General features: G+C 33.7%; 3 protein-coding genes across 3 annotated transcripts; all 3 read left to right on the top strand.

Annotated features, from left to right (window-relative positions):
- Positions 1-12458: 12458 nt before the first annotated feature.
- LOC110734254 lies at positions 12459-20111 on the top strand. The gene is made up of 6 exons (XM_021914335.1): positions 12459-12471; positions 17959-18032; positions 18512-18602; positions 18682-18719; positions 19242-19332; positions 19587-20111. The coding sequence occupies exons 4-6, from the start codon at positions 18687-18689 to the stop codon at positions 19913-19915; spliced, it is 453 nt and encodes a 150-aa protein (XP_021770027.1). The 5' UTR covers positions 12459-12471; positions 17959-18032; positions 18512-18602; positions 18682-18686; the 3' UTR covers positions 19916-20111.
- Positions 20025-21483, top strand: LOC110734584. The gene is made up of 4 exons (XM_021914750.1): positions 20025-20445; positions 20537-20541; positions 20656-20880; positions 21031-21483. Exons 1-4 carry the CDS (start codon positions 20025-20027, stop codon positions 21481-21483), a joined length of 1104 nt encoding a protein of 367 aa, XP_021770442.1.
- Positions 21484-21813: 330 nt separating this feature from the next.
- Positions 21814-23953, top strand: LOC110734583. The gene is made up of 3 exons (XM_021914749.1): positions 21814-22343; positions 22483-22961; positions 23097-23953. The coding sequence occupies exons 1-3, from the start codon at positions 21814-21816 to the stop codon at positions 23951-23953; spliced, it is 1866 nt and encodes a 621-aa protein (XP_021770441.1).
- Positions 23954-27382: the final 3429 nt, after the last annotated feature.

Genomic DNA, 27382 nt, shown 5'->3' with positions numbered 1-27382 from the left:
AAGCAATTCCTCGACAAAACAAATAAAGATAAATTAAATTATGGATGAACATAATAAATATAGATATTTGGTTAATACTAAGGATGCAAAATAGACTTGATATACGAATAAAATTGGTCTCTTGGTTAATAGAGCTACGAATTGATAAAGTCAATCTTATCTTTAATTAGTTTGTTAGAACTTGTAACATACTAATCAAAAAGGAATCTCGGTACACATAGATATCTTGATAAATAAAATATCTTAGAATTATAATTAAGATTAGATATTATGTGAGGCAATGACCAAATATAAATACTCCATATGCAATCAAAAGAATATAATCAAACATCACACAGTAATTCTTATACCATGGTTTATTAAAATAAGGTAGCAATAATAATCATAATTCATTCCTTACAATAAACAAGATCAAAAAGCATAGATTTAAATAATTCTTAATACTTAGTGTTGGTGTTACAGTACAATATAGTACCAAGTTAAGTAATCATTACTATGGATTAGTGGCACTCCTTGTGAAAGAATTTTGCCGCATAACATAAATGGTTATTATTAGTATACATACTGTTATATAATTCTTATAGATTGAAGTCCAACATTTTATACTCCAACATGTGCTATGTACAATGAGCACTAGATTACAACTCAATTAAAGTTCATTCATAATTTAAATCACATAAAAATTTGATCAAGAAATATGCACTTTAATCCATTGAATAACAAAAATAATTCCTAATTATGAGTTACATGCTTACATAAGTCTATGCAGCACAGTAGCACACTATGTTAAAATTATGGAATTGGATATTCTTAGCTCATTAATTTCTAAATTTTAGCACATGAATCAAAACCTTTTGAAAGTTTAATATCTTAAATTTCAATTAAATTAATAATAAAATTTCATTGTGATGGTATTATATTAATACAAAATTTAAAAAAATCAAATTGCAAATCAATGTAAAGAAGGAAACTTCCGACAACTAACAAACAATTAAAATAAAAATAAAAATAATAGCGTACCTTTTGTTGAATTGGCAAGATTGTTGAGATTACAACCGAATTACAGTGCACAGTCTATGATTATTATCAAGATCTAAATTGTTGCCTTGTCGGCCAAGGTAAATGCTTAATCAAGGTTAATTTCCTTTGTTACTTCGTCAAGGTTAGTTACACTAGTTTATTAGTTATTTTAAAACATAACTCTACCACCACATTTTAAAAGCAAGATATCATAATAAATAAATAATGCATAAAGGGGCACATACATGATAAAATTTATTAGGCAAGATGATAGTTAAAAATAAGATAAAATTAAGAAGGAACTTATCTGGTTGCGTCCATATACCGAGGACAATGACAAATATAATTCAGTTGGGCCTTTAACAATGATCATAGCCCACAGAAAATACAGTTTAGTGTATTCTTCTAAATATTTCCACCAACAACAATTTACATGGAGTGTGGCTTTCATAGATTTCGAATATGATTTTTAATCGGATGTGTAGAGTGATCACGTTATGATTAACGCTATGTATACGAGTCTGATTGATTCATCGTTTCTCTGTTAGTAGTCGCTCTTTCATCAAGGGCTTGGTGCTGATAACATGTTATGAAATTAAAGAGAAAGAGGAAAAGTGGGGGAGAAAATAGATCGATATTCTTATTATTGAATGATGTGGGTATACATATGTATATATACATGTGATACAATTAGGGTTTCCTTGTAGAAAAATAAGTCTAGTATATCTAGAATATCCTAGAATAATCATAAGGGTATAATGGAAATCCACTAAATACATATATTATATAACACTAATGAAATTTTTTAGGCATTTTACATTTGATTTTTCTCCTCCCAAACCATTTAGTGAAATTGACAATTGAGTCATACATCTTATTTCCTACCGACAAATAAATCAACAATTATTGTTAATTTATTATTTGTACTTCCTTAATTGACCCTACGTACTTAAGATTTAGCTTATTAACTAACTAATTGCGACACAAATTAGTTTGTTAATAACCTTACACTCCAATATCCAATTCAATCATAAGTTGCACCAAGCGATCAAGACATTTTAATCTAAATATTTTAATGATACATGCATTTTTTAAACTTGGCAAAAGATTAAAAAAAAAAGAGGAGGAAATAATAGAGATAAAGTCATTGTACTAGCTTTTGATCTCTTAGCATGTAAAAGCTTGCTACTTTCGTTGAAGAAAACAAGTTGATACCCTATTGTCTTGCCAAAAGAAACCTAAATTTTATGATCAAACACCACATTATTAATGATAAATGCTAAATTATATTTGAGATTGCAACTAAATTAGAGCAAAAGCAAACTTTTAAAAAAAAATACTTTCATTTAAATTGTCTCACACTATTTAAAAAGTTGCCCCAAAATTAAAAGATAATAAAACATCCGATTCCTACATATATTGATAGATACTAAAATTAAGCTAAGCTATATATGTTGATCTCATCACAATAAGTTATTATAAGCCATCTCTAAAGGATACAATGAAGTCACTCTATTGTAGTGAGACCATATATAGTTATATACCTCTCATATAAGAATTTTCTATTAAGGAATGAGGTCATTTAATTATTAGTTTTGGTGTTTCTTGGTTTAAAAAGAAAGCTAACATTCTTTTTAGCATATTAGGAATTATTGTATAGTTGTACATTTGGCACTCCAATCTAAACTAAAATACAGATATGTTTTTGTCAATATAATGTACACTTGTTTGAGATTAGTCATCTTCCTCAACCGTGTACTCAATAAGATTATGAAATAATTTATAAGAAATTCGTGATATATGTGTAGTTGTTGGACAATTTCTATCTTGTCCATGTAGATTCTAGAATGCAAGTGTATAAATCTTATATATGAAGTAATATATATGTACAAGTAGTATATTAATTCACTTAATTTCAATTCCAAATTACTCTTAATAACAATCAAGTTGGCTTTTTGCACAATTTACATTTCCTATATATGTTACTATGAATTTTTTAATTTTAGTATAATAATTTTAATTAATTAAAGTTTCATAATTCTTACTAATAAATAATTGAAGACAATGATAATACATTAAAGTCGTTAGAGGTATATGAACAAAAGGAGTAGACTATTAATTCCGAACAAAAGATTTATCTGTATATATTTTAATCTTCAATAATACTCCGTATGTCGTCCTGTTAAGATTTGCACAAATATAATGAATCGAAGCTCACTTCTAAGTTCCTTTTAAAGAAAAAAGCAGCCAAAAAATATATTTGTTGAAAGATATGCTCTTTTTCTAAAAGAAGAAAATTGCCTTTGATTGCTTAACAGTAAAGTTCAGAAATTCAGGTTTTAGAATAAAGTGTAAAATGTCGTGACTTCTTTTTTTATTTCTTTAAAATTATAAAACCCTTTTATTCAGGCTTTAATTAATTTGATTGTTACATGATTTTATCCAAAAGGACAAATATCATAAAAATGTAATTAGGGGCTGGAAATTGTTTTACAAGCTTAAGGAAAATAAAGAAGGACGTGTAGCTCATAGCTTAATCATAGGATTATTAGGATCAAGTGAAGGCGTCACGTTACCATTATGAATTTTGTGACCCTTCCTATTTTTCACACTTTAATATACTACTTCCATTAACATTTATTTGCAATAAAGAGGTAGCACGGACTTCTAGGCAAAACTTTTAAAACATGATTATTGAAAAAATAAGCACTTGATTAAGTATTAATCCTACCTAAAAAAAACAATTAAACAAAAACCCATAACCACCGAAACCCAGAACCAGAACCACCACCAAAACCACCACCAACTACCAGAACCACCAAACCCACCGACACTCAGAACCCAAAACCACCATCGAAACCCAACCACGAACCCAACCAAAACCACCGAAACCTAACAAACCACCCACGAACACAGCAAACCACCACGAACACAGAAAACCCAGCAAATCACCACGAACCCACCCAAAACCACCACGAACCCAGCAAACCAATATGAACCCAGCAAACCACCACGAAACCCAATTAAATCGAAACCACCACAAATTGAATTACTCCCAATTAAGCCACCACCACGAAACCAGATCTGAAACCCCTAAAACTACCCCACGAAACTCACGCCACCCCCACTAACCAGATCTGAAACCCATCCCCACGAAACTCACGCCACTCCCACAAACCAGATCTGAAACCCCTAAAACCACCCCACGAACTCGGACCCACGAACCAGACGAACTCAAATCCAAAATTGCAATAGGAGAGAGAAGAGGGAAGATGAACCAAAATGTGGGATTAGGGTTTAAATTCTGGAGATTGTTAGGGTTTACAATGATTCTACACAACAAGAATCAAATAAAGAATTGGTGGAACAAACCCTAGAATATGTGTAAGTTTCAATGAAACATACAACACCAAATACTTCAAGTAGTATTACAAACCAAGCACTAAATTAACAAAGTAATTCAGAAATTACAACAAAGTAACGCTAATGTGAAAGTTTCTTAAACTTGCCTCACTCCAAGCCGAACACCACCAAGAACATGAGAAATTCAATGACCACGTGAGTCTTCTTTACCGGATACTTGTCTAAGGCGTGTATACACTTTCCTAAAGTGATAATTTCCCCCACCACGGTGCTTGGGTATTGACCGGAAACTCACTTTGAGATACAATAGACAACACCACACACTTAGCACAAAGATGTGTGATAAGATGGTTAAATTCTCAATGAAATAACTTAATTGATAGAGAATTTCAAGAAGAGATTGCAAGTTTCTTGATGAAAATGTGAAGAAAAATGGAAGAACTTTGAGAGGAAAAACCAGAGAGAGCAAAGCATTCTAACGTTTTTCTTTTAATTTCGCAATTAAAAGAATAAGCAAAACCGCAACTGCCAGTAGGAGCGGGCGCTCCACCAGAAGGAGCGGGCGCTCCTCCAGAGGAGCGGGCGCTCCTACTTATAGGAGCGGGCGCTCCTAATGGCCCCGCGGGCGCGGCATTTCAGCCCGCGGGCGCGGACAGGGAAATCCCAGATTTCCCAAATTTCCTGGAGATGCCTGGCCTCGCCCATGCCGCGGGCGCGACTCATAAGGCCGCGGGCGCAGCTTTCTGTGGCTTCCAAACGCGGCCTCTCCATTCAAGGAGAGGGCTCTCTTCTTCCACACTCTAAATTTCCAACAATCCTCCCCCATTTAGAGTGTGTAATTCAAAACTTTCTCCACTTCTATCAAAAAAGTCACATCTCATGCATCAATGCCAATGTCCCTTCGGATTGAATTGACACCTAATACAACACACTTAACGATGATCATATTCCGTGATTTCCATATGGATTGAATCACACGAATATATCCAACCATTCGAAGGTGAAGTACACATAAGATAACTCGAATTTAACATCACTTGACACTTTTATACAACCATGTGTCTGTATCTTTCATAAGTTCATCAAAGTCTATATGTCCATATAGACTTCTTGAAGCGGCTAAACTTCGAACTTATATAGGTAGGTTCTCATATACGTAAGTGTGTCCTTGTGACAAGACACTTTCATTTAGAGCTTCTCAACTCTAAATCTTTGAGAACTTTGAATTGACGCTACCTTACCATCACAAGTAACATAGCAATATGGGTCATCAAATATTGCTAACAAACAACAAAGTTGTAATTCAACCACATTGAATCTAAGACTTGATGTTTCTTCAAGCGTTAGATTGGGTTTTACAACTTTGTGCTATAGGACATAAACCCATTCCAGTGAAAGCAAATATGATGGAATGTCTTGGCATTGCTTTAGTAAAGCAATCTGCCAAATTCATTTTCGTAGGAACATAGTCAAGACTTATGACCCCATCATTGATAAGCTCTTTCACTAGGCTATGCCTTAGTGAAATATGCCGAGACTTACCATTATACACTTGACTATAAACCTTTATTAAAGCTGAATTCGAATCACAATGAATAGCCACCGGTGAGATTGGCTTAGGCAATAAAGGCAGCTCTAACATGAGATTTCTCAACCACTCAGCTTCCTTACTAGCTGAGGCAAGAGCTATAAACTCCGCTGCCATAGTGGAATCGGCAATGCAAGTTTGTTTCTTGGAAGACCATGAAATGGCACCTCCCCCAAACAAAAACACCCAACCACTTACAGAAGAGTCATCCTCTTTGTAAGTGATCCAACTTGCATCTGAATATCCTTCTAAAACCGAAGGAAATCCACTATAAGAGAAACCATAGTCCAATGTACCTTTAAGGTACCTCAAGACCCTCCGAACTGCAAACCAATGCTGTGCACCCGGGTTACTAGTAAATCTACTTAGTTTTCCCACAGCCAATGCAATATCTGGTCTTGTACTTGTCATGGCATACATCAAGGATCCAATTATCCTTGAATACTCCAATTGGGAAACCGTTTTCCCCGAATTCTTAACCAATTTTACATTAGGTTCCATGGGGGTATTCACGGGACACTTATCAAACATATTGAACCGTTTGATCATTTTCTCAATGTAATGAGATTGGCTTAACATAAGCCTTCCATTGTCCCTAATTATCTTGATGCCCAAAATGACATCCGCCTCCCCCAAATCCTTCATCTGAAAAGACGAGGATAAGAATTCCTTGGTCAATTCTACTTGTTGTAGACTTGTACCAAAAATAAGCATATCATCAACATATAGACAAATGATGACACCATGACCTTTATCATCAAATTTTCTATAAATACACTTATCAGCTTGATTCACCTTGAATCCAAAAGACAAAATTGTGTCATCAAACTTCCGATGCCACTGCTTTGGTGCTTGTTTAAGTCCATACAATGACTTAACCAATTTACACACCTTATTTTCCTGTCCTTTCAAAACAAACCCTTTGGGTTGTTTCATATACACTTCTTCCTCTAGTTCTCCATAAAGGAATGCCGTTTTGACATCCATTTGATGGATTACTAGATTATATACCGAAGCCATTGCAATTAACAACCTTATCGATGTTATTCTTGCAACCGGTGCATAGGTGTCAAAACAATCAACACCATGCTTTTGCCTAAAGCCTTGGATAACCAATCTGGCTTTAAATTTCACTATGGAGCCATCAGGCCTCCTTTTCCTAGTGAAAATCCACTTGCAACCAAGTGGTTTGCAACCGGGAGGTAAATCCTCTATGACCCAAGTGTCATTTCCCATGATGGAATCCATTTCATCATTTATAGCTTCTTTCCAAAATGCACTATCTTGGGAAGATATTGCCTCGCTATAAGTTTTTGGGTCACTATCCACATTAAAACAATATGGAGTAGTGGAACTAAGGACATCTCTAGATCCTTCAACCAAATAAATTATGAAGTCATCTAGAGGCTTCTAACATGAGGAGTCTCATCCTCATTATTAGATGAACCTTCATGAGAAACATGTTGATCATCATAATCAACAATTTCCTTTCCTTTGGTACTAACTTGTAGATCCTTTGGTCTACTCATTGATGAAAACCGATTTTCATCAAAAATTGCATTACGTGACTCAATAATCGAATGTTTCGAAACATAGTCACTTTGTTCTATCACATAGAACCTATAGGTTTTTCTATGCTCAGCATAACCTATAAAAATGCATTCCAAGCCCCTTTCACCGAGCTTTCTTTTCTTGTTGTCGGGCACTCTAACGACTGCCCTACAACCCCAAACCTTGAGATACTTCAAGTTTGGTTTCCTTTTATACCAAATTTCATAAGGAGTGGAATCCTTTCCCTTAGTGGGAACACGGTTAAGTATGTGACAAGCCGTCAACATAGCTTCACCCCAAAATCCCTCACTCAAACCGGAGTAAGATAGCATGGAATTAACCATTTCTTGAAGAGTTCTGTTCTTCCTTTCAGCTACACCATTTGATTGTGGTGCATAACCAGATGTAGTCTCATGAATAATACCCAAAGATTGGAAATAAGCAGGATCATAGTACTCTCCTCCCTTATCGGTTCTCAATTTCTTAATAAAAGACTCTACTTGCACTTCAACCTCTTTCTTATAAATATCAAATTTAACCAAGGCTTCATCTTTGGAATATAAAAGATACACATAGCAAAATCTTGAAAAATCATCAATAAACGTAACTATGTATCTTTTATTTCCCAAAGAAGGTGTGCTATAAAAGTCACACAAATCACTATGAACCAATTCTAAGATCTTAGAACATCTTTCAACTTTTTTGAAAGGAGTTCTAGTGATCTTATTAAGCATGCAAGTAGTACATTTATCAAGAGCAATATCACATGGAGGAATAAGTTCTAATTTAGACATAAAAGACAACTTATTGTAATTCACATGACCTAATCTAGAATGCCATAAAGAAAACAAATTCATACTATCGTCATTACCAACATTAAAACAAACATCATCCAACATTACAGACCTCTCTCTTAAAGAGAGTTTAAACAAACCATGAGACAAATAACAACGTCCAACAAAAGTGCTACCATTAGTTATAATACATCTATCTGCTTCAAAAACTAGTCTATATCCAAGTCTATTCAGGGTTGGGCCTGATACAAGATTTCTAGAAATACTAGGAGCATATAATACATCCCTAAGGATGATACTATTGCCCGAACTAAACATCAGCTCAACTTGTCCTCTTCCTTGGACCATGATGGTAGAGTTGTTTCCCATAAAGAGCTCTTCTCCACCTTGTGAAAGGTTTTGAACCAATGCTTCACCTTGCATACATGCCTTGAAGCCCCCGAATCCATCCACCATGAATCATCATCCTGCACCATAAATATGTTAGGATCCGTTGCATTTAAATCCATACCGGAATTAAATTCAACCTCATGTAATAAATTACCTTTGGTGGGTTGGTCATTGCTCTTAGAAGCTTGACCATCCTTGGATTTCTCCATTTTCTTCTTGAAAATGTAGCAGTCCTTCTTGCGGTGTCCAGTCTTACCGCATTCCCAACAAGCATACTTGTTGTTGTCCTTTTGTTTCTTGGACTTGCCCTTAGAGGAATTAAACTTTTTCCTCTTACCACTAGTTGAAGCACTAGATTTGCCTTCCTCCACCACATTAATGGTGGAAGAGCTAGGATTTCCATCTTTAGCCTTCTCCATGGCTCTTATCCCTTCTTCAATTTGAAGATGAGTAGCCAAATTGGACAAAGATATGTCCTCCTTTTTGTGTTTTAAGTCATGCTTAACATCTTTCCAACTATTGGGCAGCTTATCAATAATACTCGAAACAACAAATAATTCATCAACATTGATACCATGTTGTTTCAAGTTACTATAAATACGTTGTATCTCATGAAACTGGTCCATAATCGATCTACCATCAACAAATTTAAAGTCATTAAAGTTACTTACAAGAAATTTCTTGCTTGAGGCATCCTCCGCCATGTACTTACTCTCCAATGATTCCCATAGCTCCTTAGCAGACTCGACATGTTGATACACATCGAACAAATCATCCTCCATCCCATTGAGAATATGACCCCGACATATAAAGTCATCATTATCCCATTTAGATTTCTCACGCACATCCTCCATTGTTTCATTCTCATGTTCAATCGGTCTAGGAGTGCTAATCACATAGGCAACCTTCAACGATGTAAGAAGAAAATACATCTTCTTCTTCCATCGTCGAAATTCCACACCGTCAAACTTCTTGAGTTTGATAAAGTTTGTGGTAAGTTCTTTCACACTAGACATGTTGTTCAAACTATTATCACTTTAGATTGTTAGGGTTTACAATGATTCTACACAACAAGAATCAAATAAAGAATTGGTGGAACAAACCCTAGAATGTGTGTAAGTTTCAATGAAACATACAACACCAAATACTTCAAGTAGTATTACAAACCAAGCACTAAATTAACAAAGTAATTCAGAAATTACAACAAAGTAACGCTAATGTGAAAGTTTCTTAAACTTGCCTTACTCCAAGCCGAACACCACCAAGAACATGAGAAATTCAATGACCACGTGAGTCTTCTTTACCGGATACTTGTCTAAGGCGTGTATACAATTTCCGAAAGTGATAATTTCCCCCACCACGGTGCTTGGGTTTTGACCGGAAACTCACTTTGAGAACAATAGACAACACCACACACTTAGCACAAAGATGTGTGATAAGATGGTTAAATTCTCAATGAAATAACTTAATTGATAGAGAATTTCAAGAAGAGATTGCAAGTTTCTTGATGAAAATGTGAAGAAAAATGGAAGAACTTTGAGAGGAAAAACCAGAGAGAGCAAAACATTCTAACGTTTTTCTTTTAATTTCGCAATTAAAAGAATAAACAAAACCGCAACTGCCAGTAGGAGCGGGCGCTCCACCAGAGGAGCGGGCGCTCCTCCAGAGGAGCGGGCGCTCCTAATGGCCCCGCGGGCGCGGCATTTCAGCCCGCAGGGCGCGGACAGGGAAATCCCAGATTTCCCAAATTTCCTGGAGATGCCTGACCGCGCCCATGCCGCGGGCGCGACTTTCTGTGGCTTCCAAACGCAGCCTCTCCATTCAAGGAGAGGGCTCTCTTCTTCCACACTCTAAATTTCCAACAGAGATTTCAATTGAAGAAGGGTTAGGGAGATGAATGATTTTGATGAAGATGAATGATTTTTGGTGGAAATGATTACAATAATTAGATTCATTAGGTAAAAAGTTAAATTAGGTTAGTGATTTAATTAGATGTCTAAGTTGTTTAAGTAAGGGTAATATGGTCATTTTGTTGGCAAAAAGTTACTAAAAGTGGAAAGAAAAAAATTGTTGCACATAATAGATAGCAACCGAAAATGACAAATGTTGCAAATAACTGTTAACGATGGTAGTAGTTAAGAATAATAATGTTGCTATATACTTTATTCGATTTTTTTAATAAAAAAATTATATAAATGTAACATATAGGGAAACTACATACAATATATCTACAACTCTTAAAAAGTGAGAAGTTCACCTAACTTCCCGTATGAACAGCAGGCCCTTATGAACAGTAGGCCAGTGTGCGGACGCTTATACCCTCGCTGTTTTTAGTTATTTGCGGTGTTGCCATTTTTTCCTGATTTTGCCCCTTTTTTTTCCCCTTTTGTCTCTCTCTTCGTCACTTTTTCTTTGCTGTTTCCCATTTTCTCTATCTTCGTTCCATTTATGTTCTTCACTCTTTCTTTGTTCTTTCCATTTTGTTTGTCTGTTCGCCATTGAAGCTTGATTGAGGTGATGAAGTGTAGATTTTTATTTTTTTTGGGTTTCGCTGAATTTCTGATTGAGTTTTATTATTTTGTTTATGGGTTTTATCTCTCTTCGTTTTTTTTCCTTAATTAATTATTTCATTTATGTTCTTCACTTTGTTCTTGCTTTTTCTTTTTTGTTCGTGTGTTCTCCATTGAAGTTTATATATTAGGTAATTAAGGTTATTTATTTTGTCTGGGGTTTTTCGGGGGGGGGGGGGTTTGTTTAATTTTTGTTTGAGTTTAACTATTTAGTTTTTGAGTTATACTGATTTCGATTGTTTTTTCTGTTCATTTGTAATTTTGTTTAAAATAAAAATGATTTTGTGTAAGTGGAGCTTTAAATGATTTTTGCTGTTGTTTATAAATTTATAGATAATTGTTGGGGGGGGGGGGGGTTTGTTAAGTTTCTGTTTGATTTTAACTATTTAGTTTTTGAGTTATACTGTTTTCGATTGTTTCTCTGTTCATTTGTAATTTTGTTTAGAATAAAAATGATTTTGTGTAAGTGGAGCTTTAAATGATTCTTGCTGTTGTTTATAGATAATTTATTTTTATTTTAAAATCTGTTTTGGTAATTATGCTCTTTGTTGCATGCACTTGAATGTTTTGCCTTTGGTGAAGGTTTTAGTGAGCTGGGTGTCGTATTTGCTGTGAAGGTACTAATTTTGGATTTCCAAATGAGGTCATTCGGTGAAGATATGTTTAATTTTTGGGGTTTATATGTTGCCTTTGGTGAAGGTGTTAGTGAGATGCTAATTCTGAATTCTCAAAAGAGGTGATTTAGTGTCGATTTTTTTTTTTTTTTTTTTTTTTTTTTTGGGGTTTAGTTTTAAATAGGTTCTGATGATGATGTTCTTTGTTGCATGCAGTTGAACGCTTTGCCTTTGGTGAAGGTGTTAGTGAGCTTCTAATCCTGGATTGTCAAATCAAGTGATTTCGTATCGAATTGTTTTATTTTTTTTGGGATTAGGTGAAAATCGGTTGTGTTAATTATGTTCTGTGTTGCATGCAGTTAAACGGTTTGCCTTTGGTGAAGGTGTTAGTGAGCTTCTAATTCTGGATTTACAAATCAGGTGATTTTGTATTGAATTGTTTTATTTTTTTGGGATTAGGGGAAAATCAGGTGATTTCGTATCGAATTGTTTTATATTTTTAATTATGTTCTTTGTTGCATGCAGTTGAACACTTTGTCTTTGGTGAGGGTATTAGTGAGTTGGGTGTATCTTCTGTGAAGGTATTAGTTTTTAATTCACATTTGATAAGTTCTTTCATATTAAGGGCGTTTTTTTTTTTGCATTTGGTTGAGCTAATTTTGAGGAATAGAGGTTCAACAACGGTTTAAGTTAAATTTTAAAACATGTGTACTGTAACATTGTTGTTCCTTACACTTGTAATAATAATTTTAAAATGGGAATAAAGGACATGATTCACATTTATAGTTTTGAAGATTATATAAAAGATATTTGATTAGTTTCATTCAGGTTAGTGTGCATAGATGGATTTTGTTTATTAGTTTTTTGAGATTGTATTTTGGTATGTTTGAAGTAATATGGTTTGACTTTATGTTTCGATTTTGGTTTTAGAGTACTTGTGTCTTGCTTTTATGTATGTTTAAAAAGAACTGGTGTTATATGATATGTATATACATACATATATATATTAATTGAATATGGTTGAAAGTAGTATCTTTTTTCTATTTAGGTTGTTTTTTGAATATGGTTGAAATTAATATTCTTTTTCTATGTAGTAATTTCGTGATAAGGGATATAAGAAAAAAAGAAGCACACTGCAAGTATCAGTTATTAAGTCGTAGGGAAGTTATGAGGTTATAGAATTGTTGAATGTTGGTATCTATTGAGCTATTGAAGAGTGTTTACATTGTGTAATTTGGCTATAATTTAACGAGGCTACAAAACACTGGATGTTGGGGTCGATTGATCTATTGAGGATTGTTTTCATGAACTTTGTGTATCTTGGCTGCAAGTAGATGAGTCTATAGAATCAAGGATGATATTATTCATTCTCAATAACATCGTGATAGTTTGGTTGTACAGTTGGAATTATCTGAGTGTTAATTTTTTTTCCTTCGCTGCTGTTATAAGGGTTGGCATTTGTTGGTGTTGCTAATGATTTGATGTTTTAACTAATGATTTGATGTTATAACTAATTATCTACAGTGGGATTTGTAGATAGGTTGTACATCAGGAGTGTGAGTGTTTTGCTTTACTCTTTGCTTTAAAGCTGATATTTGGCATTTGTAAGTTGTGTGTGTAATTTTTGGAAAACATTTGGACTGATTGAACTAAGGAGGGGTTTTTTTTTTAACTTCTGAAACCTTGCTACAATTAGATAGATTATAGATTATGGCTTGGTTGGACAGTAAAACTTAATGAGTGTTTGGTTTCAGTCATTGTTATTAAACGGTTGGCATTTGTTAATATTGGGTTCCCATAAGTACATGATTCGGAGAGCAAGCAATTAGATGAGTCTAATGAATTGACGCCGGATTTAAATATTCGTAGTGAGTTTGATAGATTTGTTGGACATCAGGAATATGTGAATGTGAATGTTTGGTTTGCAATTGTTAATTTTTGGGAGTTGGGAACCTATGAAGATCATTTTTCAAACAAGTTAGCTTTTGTTATGTTTCTAATTGTTTTAAAATTACTTAGGTTAAATTGATCTTCTTTCCTCCTATCTGCATTATAGTAAGGCTGTTGATTACACTTGATTCTATTATTTATACTTATACTACCATATTGCTACTGGTGTTTCGATTACGTGTATACTATAGGCTAGAATATAGACAATTAATTGTATAAAGGCTCTGTCAGTGATTAATATATATGGAGTTGTAGATAGACCTAAGTAGGTAGATTGATATTCTGTTAGTAGATGAAATGATAAATAAGATTGAGGTACCATTACATATAATTTGAGTGACACTATGTTTTGGGTTCTAGACGTCATATCTCTTTGGTTTTGGATGAGCCTATAAATAAGATTGATATCTTGTTAGCATTATAGTAAGGCTGTTGATTACACTTGATTCTATTATTTATACTTATGCTGCCATATTGCTGCTGGTGTTCCGAATATGTGTGTACTATAGGCTAGAGTATAGTCAATTAACTGTATAAAGGTTTTGTTAGTGATTAATATGAATGGAGTTGAAGGTAGGCCCTAGCAGGTAGATTGATATTCTGTTAGCAGATGAAATGATAAATAAGATTGAGGTACCATTACATATAATTTGGGTGACACTATGTTTTGGGTTTTAGATGTTCATATCTCTTTGGTTTTGGATCAGCTAATGGAATTTAAGCATTAGGTTTTTATTACAAATTGTGCTTGCATTGTAGGTTGATCAGTTATGGAGGATTTAGAGTTGATCGAATCATTTTAGGGTTGAAGAATCTAGAATTATTTGAGAATGTGTTGCGACTAATTGACAATGATGTGAATGGTTTGTGTACTTGTGCTTTAATTTGTATCTGTCTTAGAATACGTTGCTTGCAATTATTTTATAAGAAACTAGAAACGAGTTAATCTGACTGTTGTATTCATGCTCTGATTTCCTCTTTTCCTGCAGTTCTCCATCCGATATTTTAGAATCCTGAATTCCGTTGGTAGTTTTGGCAGATTTGAATGTTGATGTTATTTTGCTTTAGTGTCAGGGTTATGCAGTAGTGACATTGATTTTGAAGTGATTATCTGGAATTTAATGGATTTTAAGATTTTTAGGGTGATAACCTCCAAATAACTACCTATTACATTTTAAAATTTGATCTTTTGTTTAGAAAGACAATTAAAAATTACCTATTACATTTATTTTAAAAATAACCCAAAATTTTCAAATATTATTTTCCATTGTAATGAATACAACTAGGCAGTTGAATGTATTTATTTTAGATTTGATCGATGTGTCTAGATATAGGGATATATTTTTTTTTTTTGCTAGATCTGATTCAGTCTTAATTGGTATTACATCCGTTCGAATGTCCGGTTAATCCATTTCCTGTTTGAGTTGTAAATACCTTCATTAGCAGTATCTGGTTCTAATTGGTCTTTTCAAGTATGTGTTCCAAAAATTAACATATTAAGAAAGAGGGAAAGGTGTTAGAAGAAAATGGGGAAGGTGTTAGAATAAAATAGCTTAATAGAAAATAAAAATTGTTTTATTGATTGGTTTATAGATTTTAAAAACTGAGTGTGTACTTTGAAAGGTTTTAAAGAAGGTTGGTGTTGTTTTTAATATGATTTGGTTTAAATTATGTTAAAAAGAAGATTCAGTGGGTTATGCTAAATGTTTAAAAGGAAAAACTGGGCTTTAATTTGAATTGTCCATTTATATAGATATATTGAAACAGACTATATAGGTATTTTAAAATGACAAAAAATTCCTTTTATTGTATTATTATATGTATGAGTTCCCCTTTTAAAATAAGTAGTTAGGTTTAATAATGATTTAACTTTAATTTTTTGTACATTGTAGGAACCCTTGTGTATGTATTTGTTCGTAATATATAGAAATGGAGAATGCAGATGAACTTGAGATAGCAATTGCGATATAAAAGCTTTTGTCGAGTTCATAAACGTATCATGGAGGTGCTGAAATTAGGTATTTTGGTGATGGAGAAAGATATTTTACTAAAGAAGGCTGAGGTTGATTTGGTGTTGAAGACTGCAGCAAAAGGTGTGCAAAATGCAATTGATGAAGCACCTATTGTAGTGAACAACCTTGTTAGATTCCTAAATTGGGTGGAGCAGGTCACAATTGAAGGTAGTTCACATTTTAGAAGATTAAAAGAGGATAAGAAGAAAGAAAAGGAGAAATTGGAATTGGTGTTGATGAGGTATAACAAGAAGGCAATTTATAGGTGACAGTGAACTGTTTTGGATAAGTAGTATGTAGTTGTAGTGTACAATATAGTAGAGGTTCAGAATTTAGATTTCACAGAATAAATGTACTATGTATTTTGAATGTTATATATAGGAAACTAAGAGTTAACTGTTTCGGTAATGGTTTAGGGGGGTTTTGATAATGTTAGTTAGATTTAAGTATGAAATTACCTAGGGTGCAAGTTTTGTAAAAAATGTGGAAGTGAATATCTAATTATACGTTTTATCCCAAATTTGTAAATGTTTATTGAATGATAAGTATGATATTAATGAATACTTTTGTTTTGACAAATATGTAGTTGGATTGAAATAGATATTTTGTCTGTTTTTGTTAATAGAAGATTTAGATTTGTTTTCTCTTTGTTCATTATTATTAAAAGAATTTTGTTATCGTCGTGTTTTATGGTTTTCCTAATGAAAATCAATATATTTAGTTGTGCTATCTTTTTATCATTTGTCTTAATTTAATTTCCCGAATTATTCTTCGTTCTTTCATCGTTGTTTTGTACTCTCGCTAATAAATTAAGTGCTCATCTTTATTGCAAAATAACAAGGACAACAAAATTATGAATTGAACCCAAATATCAAAATTATTAATATACCTTTTGTTTTTTTTTTTTTATTATATGCTCTTTTATTGTTGAATCCTTTTACATTTGAATATACTTTTGCTTAGCCGTCTCCTTTTAATTTGCAATTGGTCTTTTCCTCATTATAAGGGGTATACTCCTGCTTAATTTTTTTCATTTAACCGTTGGTTGTTTTTTATTTTATTATAATAGAATATATAATCTTCTACATTATTTTTTTTTATTTAAACTTTTGTTAAAAAAATGTACTAAGCAAATATACAATAATCCAAAATTTCACGTGTATTAAGATGGTTAATAATATGTAACTCTGTAATGATGTTGCATTCCTTAACAACGAGTGCTAATGTGTGGACATATGTTTCATAAATAACCTTTGTAAGAGAGAGTAATGAGACAAAACTCTACAATGCTATTTTGAAGGTGTACGAGCTTAGTTGCTTTAATTTTTGTATTTATTTATTATCATTAATTAATTATTCTTTAACATTGTACGAACGTTCGTTTTCAAAGTTTACTTTTTTTATAACTAACTTTAGGTTGAGCAAATTTCATAAGAAAAACATATTCTTCCTCATAAGTAACTGTAGGTTAAGCAAATCAAGTTTAAAGTAAGTAGAATATATGTTTTTCTCATAGCATATTTATATACAAGCCTATTTCCATTACCACCATTAATTGGAGTGAATGTCGTGAAGATTCTGGAATAAATTGATTAATGTTTGTTAAACTTTTGATGTTAAAAGGGTGAGTCTCCAGTTTGATATTAATTACAAGAGGTTTCGCTAGAGTTCCTACTGCTTTGTTAATATTGGATAATATAGAAGTTAAGCTATTTCAACAATCTGTAAACACATCTTTTGTTTTCTTATTTACACAAATTGCAATTTCCCCCCCCCCCCCTCTTATTTAGCTTATCAATTCCAATTCAGATAAGGGGTGTATGATGTGTGTGCAGCTGCAGTTAATGTTGCCTGAGTTAGATTCCATGCATTTAGAATTCATATTTTAGAACTGGTGATTTAGAAGTTCAATCGAGGTACTCAGATAATATACATAGAATGACGCGTAATTCAGAAGTGTCTTTGAATACTGAAATAGAGGGGTGCACGAACTGGTAATTCTTTGCAGGTGTCTATACAAGAATGAGAAGCACCGTAAGTCTCTATGTTTGTCTGCCTTATGTTGTAGATTATTTGTTATTTATATGTATACTTTATTATTCACAGATACAATTCCAGTAAACGTAGGAAGCTTGAACATCGTTCGCGTAGATCTCGGACATACAGTGGGAGTACTACAGGTAATTATGTCTATTATATTTCGATACAATAATTTACATCATTCTCAATTTATTTATGTCCAGCTTGTACAAACTTCAAAATATATTTACCTCTTTAAAATAGTATCAAAATCCTAATAGAACAAGTAGCCTAACATAAATGCTCAAAATAAAGCCCACGAAATATTATATGGTTAAACCTTTTGTACGGTGTGGTTTTGAATGGGAACAAGTTTCTTAAGAGTAGAGAGAGAGAAAGAGTAGAAGAACGGTGAAGAAGAAGATGGCGAATTCTCCAATGGCGGAATCTCCTAAAACCTACTTTCCTACATCTCCAAATTATCGTTTTTTGCAACATTTTATCATTAGATCTGCTTAGTTTTTGACAATCATTTTTTCCCTAATTATTAAGTATCTTTGTGCATTACGTGTTTAATATCATATAATACGTTTATTGTTTCAGTATATTGTTATTAATATTAATTGTTATGAATTATCAGATAAAGTGGGGAGTTCTTCTCATACATGTCATCAACGTAAAAGCAAACGTAAACGTTTTTTTGAACAAACTTCAACTGCTAATTTGCCAAGGTATTCACTGAACTACTGAAAATGTGAAAGACTACAGAATGAAGCTATTTTTATTAATACATTATCATTTCTCGTGTAGGGTTGATGAAAAATGTTGTAAAAAAACCCGTACAGAAGGTAAGTATTATAATCTTAGACTGTGATTATTTAAGCCAGTTTACTTAACGTGTCAACACAGATGATACTTATTATATGCACATATTATTAATTTACTTATGTCCAGCTTGTACAAACTCCAAAGTATATTTACCTCTTTAAAATGGTATCAAAATCCTAATAGAACAAGTAGCCTAACGTAAATGTTCAAAATAAAGCCCACAAAATATTATATGGTTAAACCTTTTGTAGGATGTGGTTTTGAATGGGAACAAGTTGTTTAAGAGTAGAGAGAAAGAAAAAGTAGAAGAACGGTGAAGAAGAAGATGGCGAATTCTCCAATGGCGGAAACTCCTAAAACCTACTTTCCTACATATCCAGATTATCGTTTTTTGCAACATTTTATCATTAGATCTGCTTAGTTTTTGACAATCATTTTTTCCCTAATTATTAAGTATCTTTGTGCATTACGTGTTTAATATCATATAATATGTTTATTGTTTCAGTATATTGTTATTAATTTTAGTTGTTATGAATTACCAGATAAAGTGGGGAGTTCTTCACATACATGTCATCAACGTAAAAGTAAACGTAAACGTTTTTTTGAACAAACTTCAACTGCTAATATGCCAAGGTATTCACTGAACTACTGAAAATGTGAAAGACTACAGTATGAAGCTGTTTTTATTAATACATAATCATTTCTCGTGTAGGGTTGATGAAGGTAGGTATTATAATTTTAGACTGTGATTATTTAAACCAGTTTACTTAACATTTCAACACAAGTGATACTTATTATATGGACATATTATTAATTGTTTTTTTTTTTTTTTTTTTTTTTTTTTTTTTTTTTTTTGTAATTGATAGTTATACCTCTTGCTATCGTAGGGAAAACTCTACCAGAAGGTCCTCTTATGCTCGGGAATGCACACTATTGTTTGCATTGTACTGCAAAGAAATTCACGTATGAAACTCCACACTTTTGTTGTTACAATGGAGAGGTTGTGATTGCAGCTAATGAATTTCCTGATGAGTTATGCCGCTTATTTATATCACAAGAAGAAGATGCTAAACATTTCAAACAATATAGCCGAATGTATAACAACCTTTTTGCTTTTAGTTCTATTTGCAGCAAAACTGAGTCAACAACACAAAGGGATTTATGTATTCAAAATGCATGGGCAAATATATCACTGTGTTCCAGATCTATTGCCTAATGATAATAATCCTAAATACCTACAACTCTATTTTTATGATGGCCAACACGAAGTTCAAAATCGAGTTTAATGTTTTCCAGAAGTACGGGAAGATATTATTCGTATACTAATGAAGATTACTGAGAGAAATCCTTATGTGAGATTTTTCAGATCGTTGAGGGAAATAGAGATAGATGAAAACACGCGAATAGTCTTAAGTCAGAGTACAGTTTTGGATCAGCGTGTTTACAATGCACCTTTGTCAGATGAAGTTGTTGTGGTGTGGCCAGATGGTGCGTCTCCTAATCAAATCAGCACTTCGCATATTCTTGTGTATGGAAAGTCTGCTCAAACTCATCGGATTTGTCACTACTACGGGTGCTATGACCCACTACAATATCCACTGTTATTCCCCCATGGTGAATGTGGATGGACCCAAAATCTTAAGAAACGGATTGCTATTGGGAAGAATCAAACACATCAGGTTCTAGATCCTATACATTCATGTGCAGTTCATACCGTACAAAATTTTTTGGATGAAGAAGCATCACGTAAGTTTATGTTACACACATATATTAAATTTTTAAACATTTATTGTGATGTGCATTCTGAGTAGTAACTTTTTCTTTCTGTAAAATGTAGGTGCTGTTAAACACTGAACAAAAGCCGATAAATATATCTCTCCAAGAGAATACTATGCTTACAAATTACAAATTAGGCCGCACAATATGCTCCTAAGAGTTGGAATATGCTTTCAACAGTTTGTTGTCGACATGTATGTCAAGATAGAAAATATAAGGCTCGATTACCTAAGAAACAATCAAGATATAATAAGAGCTGATCTTTATCAAGGTATTCTTGATAGTGTGACGAGTGGAGAAACAGATGCTTCAAAAATTGGACATCTTGTTGTTTTGCCTCCATCGTTCATCGGCTGTCCTAGAGATCTTAAATGCCGGTATAAATGCTATGGCATTAGTTCAGAGGTATGGCAATCCGGATCTTTTTATTACCATGACATGCAATGCGAACTGGCCAGAAATAAAGGTTGAACTACAACCTGGAGAGAAAGCACAAGATAGACCAGATATAGTAGCTCGGATATTCCGTGCTAAACTATTGGCGCTAAAAAACAGATTATGAAGGAAAAAGTCTTCGGTGAAGTAGCAGCAATGATTTACGTTGTTGAGTTTCAAAAGAGAGGATTACCACATGCACATTTCTTAATAATACTGAAATTTAAATTCAAAATACGAGGGCCAACAGAGTATGACAAATTTGTTTCTGCTGAAATACCATCACTTCATAATCCTCTTCTTCATAAAGTTGTCATGACTCACATGATGCATGGACCGTGCGGCAAGCTGAATCCAAGATGCCCTTGCATGAAAATGGATGAGAGAAAATTAGTATGTAAAAATGGGTATCCGAAAGACTATATAGCAGAAACAGCAAACAACAAAGATGGATACACTGTATATAGAAGAAGACAAACAGGTGAAAAAGTGAAAATTAGACAAGCTGAGCTAGATAACCAATGGGTTTACCTTACAATCCGTATTTACTACTCATGTTTGACTGTTATATAAACTTTGAGGTATGCTTAACTATCAAAGCAGTCAAATGTCTGTACAAGTACGTTTACAAAGGGCATGATCGAATCTCATTCAAGATATTTGCCACAGATGATAATAAAGTTGATGAAATTGAACAATTTCAATCTGGCAGGTTGGTATTGATTATTCAATTTGCATTATTTGGTTCTGTTTTGTATAATTTCAAATATATCACTGGAATTGAACGATTTCAAATTGTCAGGTGGGTATCCCCATGTGTAGGAGTATAGCGAATATTTGGGTTTGATTTGTATAAAATCTATCCTCCCGTCATGTCGTTGCCTGTATGTACACCTACTAAACATGCAATCCATTGCTGTAAGACCACATGAAAATCTCACACGGGTAATGAAAGATCCAAAGCGCTCACGAACACCATTGACAAAATATTTCACAATGAATGCAACAATTAATGGTGGCACCAATCTTTTATATGGTGAATTCCCAGAGCACTACAGATGGGATGCAATTACAAAAGAGTGGGTTCAAAGGAAAACAACACTCATTATTGTTGGGAGGATAACATTTGTCATACCTGCTGAAAGTGAACGTTATTTCCTCCGACTTTTACTGCTTAACATCAGAAATTCAAAATCTTTTTTAGACATACGCACGGTTGATAATTATGTCTGTGCTACATTTCAAGAAACTACCAAACGACTTGGTCTTTTAGAAGATGATGGTGCTGCATCTATATGCTTAGCCGAAGCTGCAAAAGTACAGTTACCAAATGCTTTGAGACGATTTTTTGCAACAGTTCTGATTTTCTATCAACCAAGTGATCCATCTGCTTTATGGGATAAATATTACACAGCATTGTCAGAAGATTTCAGGTATAAATTTAAGGGTTGTACCGAAAAAATCAAGCAGCTGACTATTAGTTTGTTAGAACAACATCTTGAATCAATGGGAAAATCACTCAAAAAGTTTTGGGCTAGATCATCTAAGCTATACTGTTGGTGATGATTTCAGAAAAACAAGAGATATAGCAGATGCCCTAAATGCAGCTATTCCTCAAGAATTCATAAATACAAAAGAACGTTTGAATGCAGCTCTATTCAAAGCATTTGATTCCATAATGAAACACATACATGAAGGAAAAGGAGGTGCTTTTTTCATTGATGGACCAGGTGGCACAGGGAAGACCTGTTTATACAATTGTTTATTTGCAGAAATTCGTATGATGAATAAAATTGTATTTCCAACTGCAACATCTGGAATAGCAGCATCAAATCTTCCTTCAGGGAGAACAGCTCATTCAAGATTTAAAATACCAGTTGATCATGAGAACTCTTTCACATGTCATGTGCCAAAACAAGGTAGTTTAGCACAGTTAATAAAAGAGACGACTTTGATTATCTGGGATGAGGCTTCTATGGCCAACAAGGCAAATTTTCAGGCCCTTGATTTGCTGCTACATGATATATGTGAAAATACAACACTTTTTGGTGGTAAGCTCGTTATTCTTGGCGGAGATTTTAGACATGTTTTACCAGTTGTACCTCATAAGTCCTTAAGATAGGTTGTTGAAGCAAGCATAGTGACTTCATATATCTGGACATGTCTGAAAAGATTTAAACTAACAGAAAACCAGCGAGCTCGTGAAGACCCTACATTCTGTTCATTTTTGTTATCTCTTAGCAATGGTGAATTACAAACAAATGAGTGTGATTATATAAAACTGCCTGATGGAATGATTCGACACTTGGTCATGGAAAAATATCCCATTTTGGAGATTATAAATGCAACATTTCCAGAAGTTGAGAAAGGAACAATAACATCAGATATCTTTGCAGATAGGGCAATTTTAACTCCGATGAATGATGATGTGGATTTAGTGAATTCAGTTTTAATTGATCAGTTTCCAGGAGAAACAATGACTTATAAAAGTTTTGATGTAATGCTCAATGATACATGCAATATTTATCCGATAGAGTTTATAAATAAACTTTGTCCAGGAGGAATGAGTCCCCATGAGCTTGTCCTTAAGAAGGATTGTCCAGTAATTTTGTTACTCAACATAATGCCTTCTGAAGGACTTTGTAATGGTACAAGACTGATTTGTAAAACTTTTCTACTCAACATTATTGTCTGTGAAATTTCTGTTGGACAATACAAGGGTACAACTGTTTTTGTGCATCGGGCAAATCTACGCCCTCCAGCAAATAACAGCTATCCCTTTGCTTTTGAAAGGAAACAATTTCCAATCAAACTATGTTTTACCATGACAATTATTCAATCACAAGAGCAGACATTGAATCAAGTATCAATATATCTTCCTCGGCCATGTTTCTCTCATGGTCAGTTGTATGTGGCTCTATCTCATGCTAAAAAGGCTGAAGATGTTGTGGTATATACCACCAAACCACCTGAAGGGTATCACTTGAACTCAATTAGAAATGTAGTATCTTTTGATATTTTGAAGTATTCGCAAATAATTTAGCATTAGATATTTAAGTTGTTGTTTAATGTTATCGGTACAATGTTATTTGTATTGCATACTTATATAAATAATGGGGATTCATAATGAAAGATCACACTATACACTGTATTATTGCATATGCTTTTGATCATCACAACAAAGTGATATTTACAGTTGGTCTTACATACATCGGGCAAGGTATGTCTGTTTGAAAGCATACCTTTTAAAATCCTTTATAATTTCTATTGTACACATCAAAATGTAACATTTGAAATTAAAAAAAAAATGTATAATTAAAGTTAAACTGATTAAAAGGTTTATGGATTTTTAACTACAGGTTTTCCAATGTAATAAATATAGAATATAGCAACATAGAGTTTTAATTTAATAAGTACTATCTCCATCTCCATTTATTAACTTCACAATGATTTTAAATACCAATTTGTTTCTAATTATGATACCTAAATACCAAATTGTTTCTAATTAACGAGTGTAATTTTAAAATGCTCTAATAATTGAAATACATATATACTTTATACACTTTGCAAACAATATTAACATGTAACAAAATTAGATAATACTCCATATATAATAAGTTACATTTTTTGCTTTAAATCATTCGAAAAAGTTATAACAATTTATCACATTTCACCTAGCTGAAGTGACGTCATTCAGAATCATTGTAGACTCCGAATTCTTTCCACGGAGTGTGCCAATGGTGAACAATCTCTTTTCAACATCATAGGCACTCCGACTTCTTTCCACGGAGTGTCCCAAAGGTGAATAGTCTCTTCTCATCATTGCAGGTAAAATGTTTTCCATCTAACTCAGTATCACATGTTTTTTACACTCTTTCAACCATTTTTCTTCCGACACCTTTCCCTTCAACAGGGCACTTTTCATCATCGTAGGCAAAGTGTTTGGCATCTAACTCAGTATCATATGTTTCTTGCACTTTGTCAAGCACTGTACAGACAACAATCACATTTATTCGCCTATTAAAAAAGCTCATAATTTTGTACATGATATCATTCTTCCGACTCCTTTCCATTAAACAAGGTAACCACCCTCATACATCAGATTGACCATTCTTATACATGAGATTCGCCATCGTAAGAGAAATATCTGCCACGCCGCTCAGTACCACTACCTAGGCCTGTTAAAAGCTAATTAAAACATAAGACCTTTGATCCCAATGCCGTGTCTAGGCATAGGGACACATTTTTCCTTTGGCGAATCTGGTTTAGCTAAAATTGGTCTTTCCACATAGAGTCCCAATGGTGAACAATTTCTTTTTATCATCCTCTGCAAAATGTTTACCATCCAACTCTGTATCATATGTTTCTTACACTCCGTCAAGCACTTTTCTTCCGACACCTTTTCCTTTAACAAGGGAGCCATCCTCATACACGAGATTGACCATTCTTATACATGAGATTCGCCATTGTTAGAGAAATGTTTGCCAAACAACTCAGTACCACTTTCTAGGCCTGTTAAAAGCCGATTAAAACCGAAGACCTTTGATCCTAATGCCGTGTCTAGACATAAGGACGCATATTTTCTTTGGCGAATCTGGTTTAGCCTAAATTTATCTTTCCACGAAGTGTCCCAATGGTGAACAGTTTCTTTAAATTATCGTATGCAAAATGTTTGCCATCCAATTCAGTATCATATGTTTCTTGCACTTTGTCGAGCACTTTTCTTTCGACACTTTTCCCTTCAACAAGGCAGCCATCCTCACACGTGAGATTGACCATTCTTATACATGAGATAATACTCCATATATAATAAGTTACATTTTTTGCTTTAAATCATTCAAAACAAGTTATAACAATTTATCACATTTTACCTAGCTGAAGTGACGTCATTCAAAATAACTGTAAACTCCAAATTCTTTCCACGGAGTGTGCCAATGGTGAACAGTCTCTTTTTAATATCGTAGGCACTCCAACTTTTTTCCACGGAGTGTCCCAAAGGTGAACAATCTCTTCTCATCATCGTACGCAAAATTGCCATCTAACTCAGTATCATATGTTTTTTGCACTCTGTCAACCACTTTTCTTCCGACACCTTTTCCTTCAACAAGGCACTTTTCATCATCATAGGCAAAGTGTTTGGCAACTAACTCAGTATCATATGTTTGTTGCACTTTGTCGAGCACTGTTCTTCCGACTTCTTTCCCTTCAACAGGGCAACCACCCTCATACATCAGATTGACCATCCTTATACATGAGATTCGCCATCGTAAGTAAAATATCTGCCACGCCACTCAGGACCACTACCTAGGCCTATTAAAAGCTAAATAAACGTAAGACCTTTGATCCCAATGCCGTGTCTAGACATAAGGACACATTTTTCCTTTGGCGAATCTGGTTTAGTGAAAATTGGTGTTTCCACATAGTGTCCCAATGGTGAACAGTTTCATTTTATAATCCTCTGCAAAATGTTTACCATCCAACTCTGTATAGATTTTATTTTTCTTTCTATATAGATTCTATATTTTTCGTCTAGAACGATTCGATTCTATTTCAATTAGATTTATATATTCTATGAAAATTTATTTTTCAAATCCATCCTAAAAAAGCTTTCGGTAGCGCCCTTACTCTATCACCTTTCCCTTTAACAAGGCAGCCATCCTCATACATGAGATTCACCATTCTTATACATGATATTCGCCATTGTTAGCGAAATGTTTGCCAAACAACTCAGTACCACTTTCTAGGCCTATTAAAAGCCGATTAAAACCGAAGACCTTGATCCCAATGCCATGTTTAGACATATGGACACATTTTGTCTTTGGCGAATCTGGTTTAGCCTAAATTTGTCTTTCCACGGAGTGTCCCAATGGTGAACAATTTCTTTAAAATATCATATGCAAAATGTTTGCCATCCAACTCAGTATCATATATTTCTTGCACTTTGTTGAGCATTTTTCTTCCGACACCTTTCCCTTCAACAAGGCAGCCATCCTCATACATGAGATTGACCATCCTTATACATGAGATTCGCCATTGTAAGCGAAATGTTTGTCAAACAACTCATTACCACTTTCTAGGCCTGCTAAAAGCCGATTGAAATCTAAGATCTTTGATCCCAATGCCGTGTCTAGCCATGGGGACACATGTCTTCTTCGACAAATTTGGTTAAGCCTAAATTGGTACTGCATCTAGAGGAAATTCTGCTGGAATGGGGTGAAGGTAGAACCTAAAAATAAAACAGCCTAAATTATGGTAGACGGAAGGTTTAGTTGGTGGTTGGCCTGGGAACGTGTGTAATGGTTGTGTTAATGAGTAGGGGTTTAGGCGGTTTTAAACTCTTAGAATTTTTAATTCATTTGAACTCACAAAAAAGCGCTTTCTCAAATATCTTATATTGTGAACTAACAAGGACAATATTCAATATTATAACAACTAATATTGTGGTCATGTAATTTCCTGAATTCCAATTAGT

The sequence above is a fragment of the Chenopodium quinoa genome, unplaced genomic scaffold, assembly GCF_001683475.1.
Source record: "Chenopodium quinoa cultivar QQ74 unplaced genomic scaffold, ASM168347v1, whole genome shotgun sequence".
NCBI lineage: Eukaryota > Viridiplantae > Streptophyta > Magnoliopsida > Caryophyllales > Amaranthaceae > Chenopodium > Chenopodium quinoa.
This window is presented reverse-complemented; position numbering and strand designations above follow the sequence as displayed.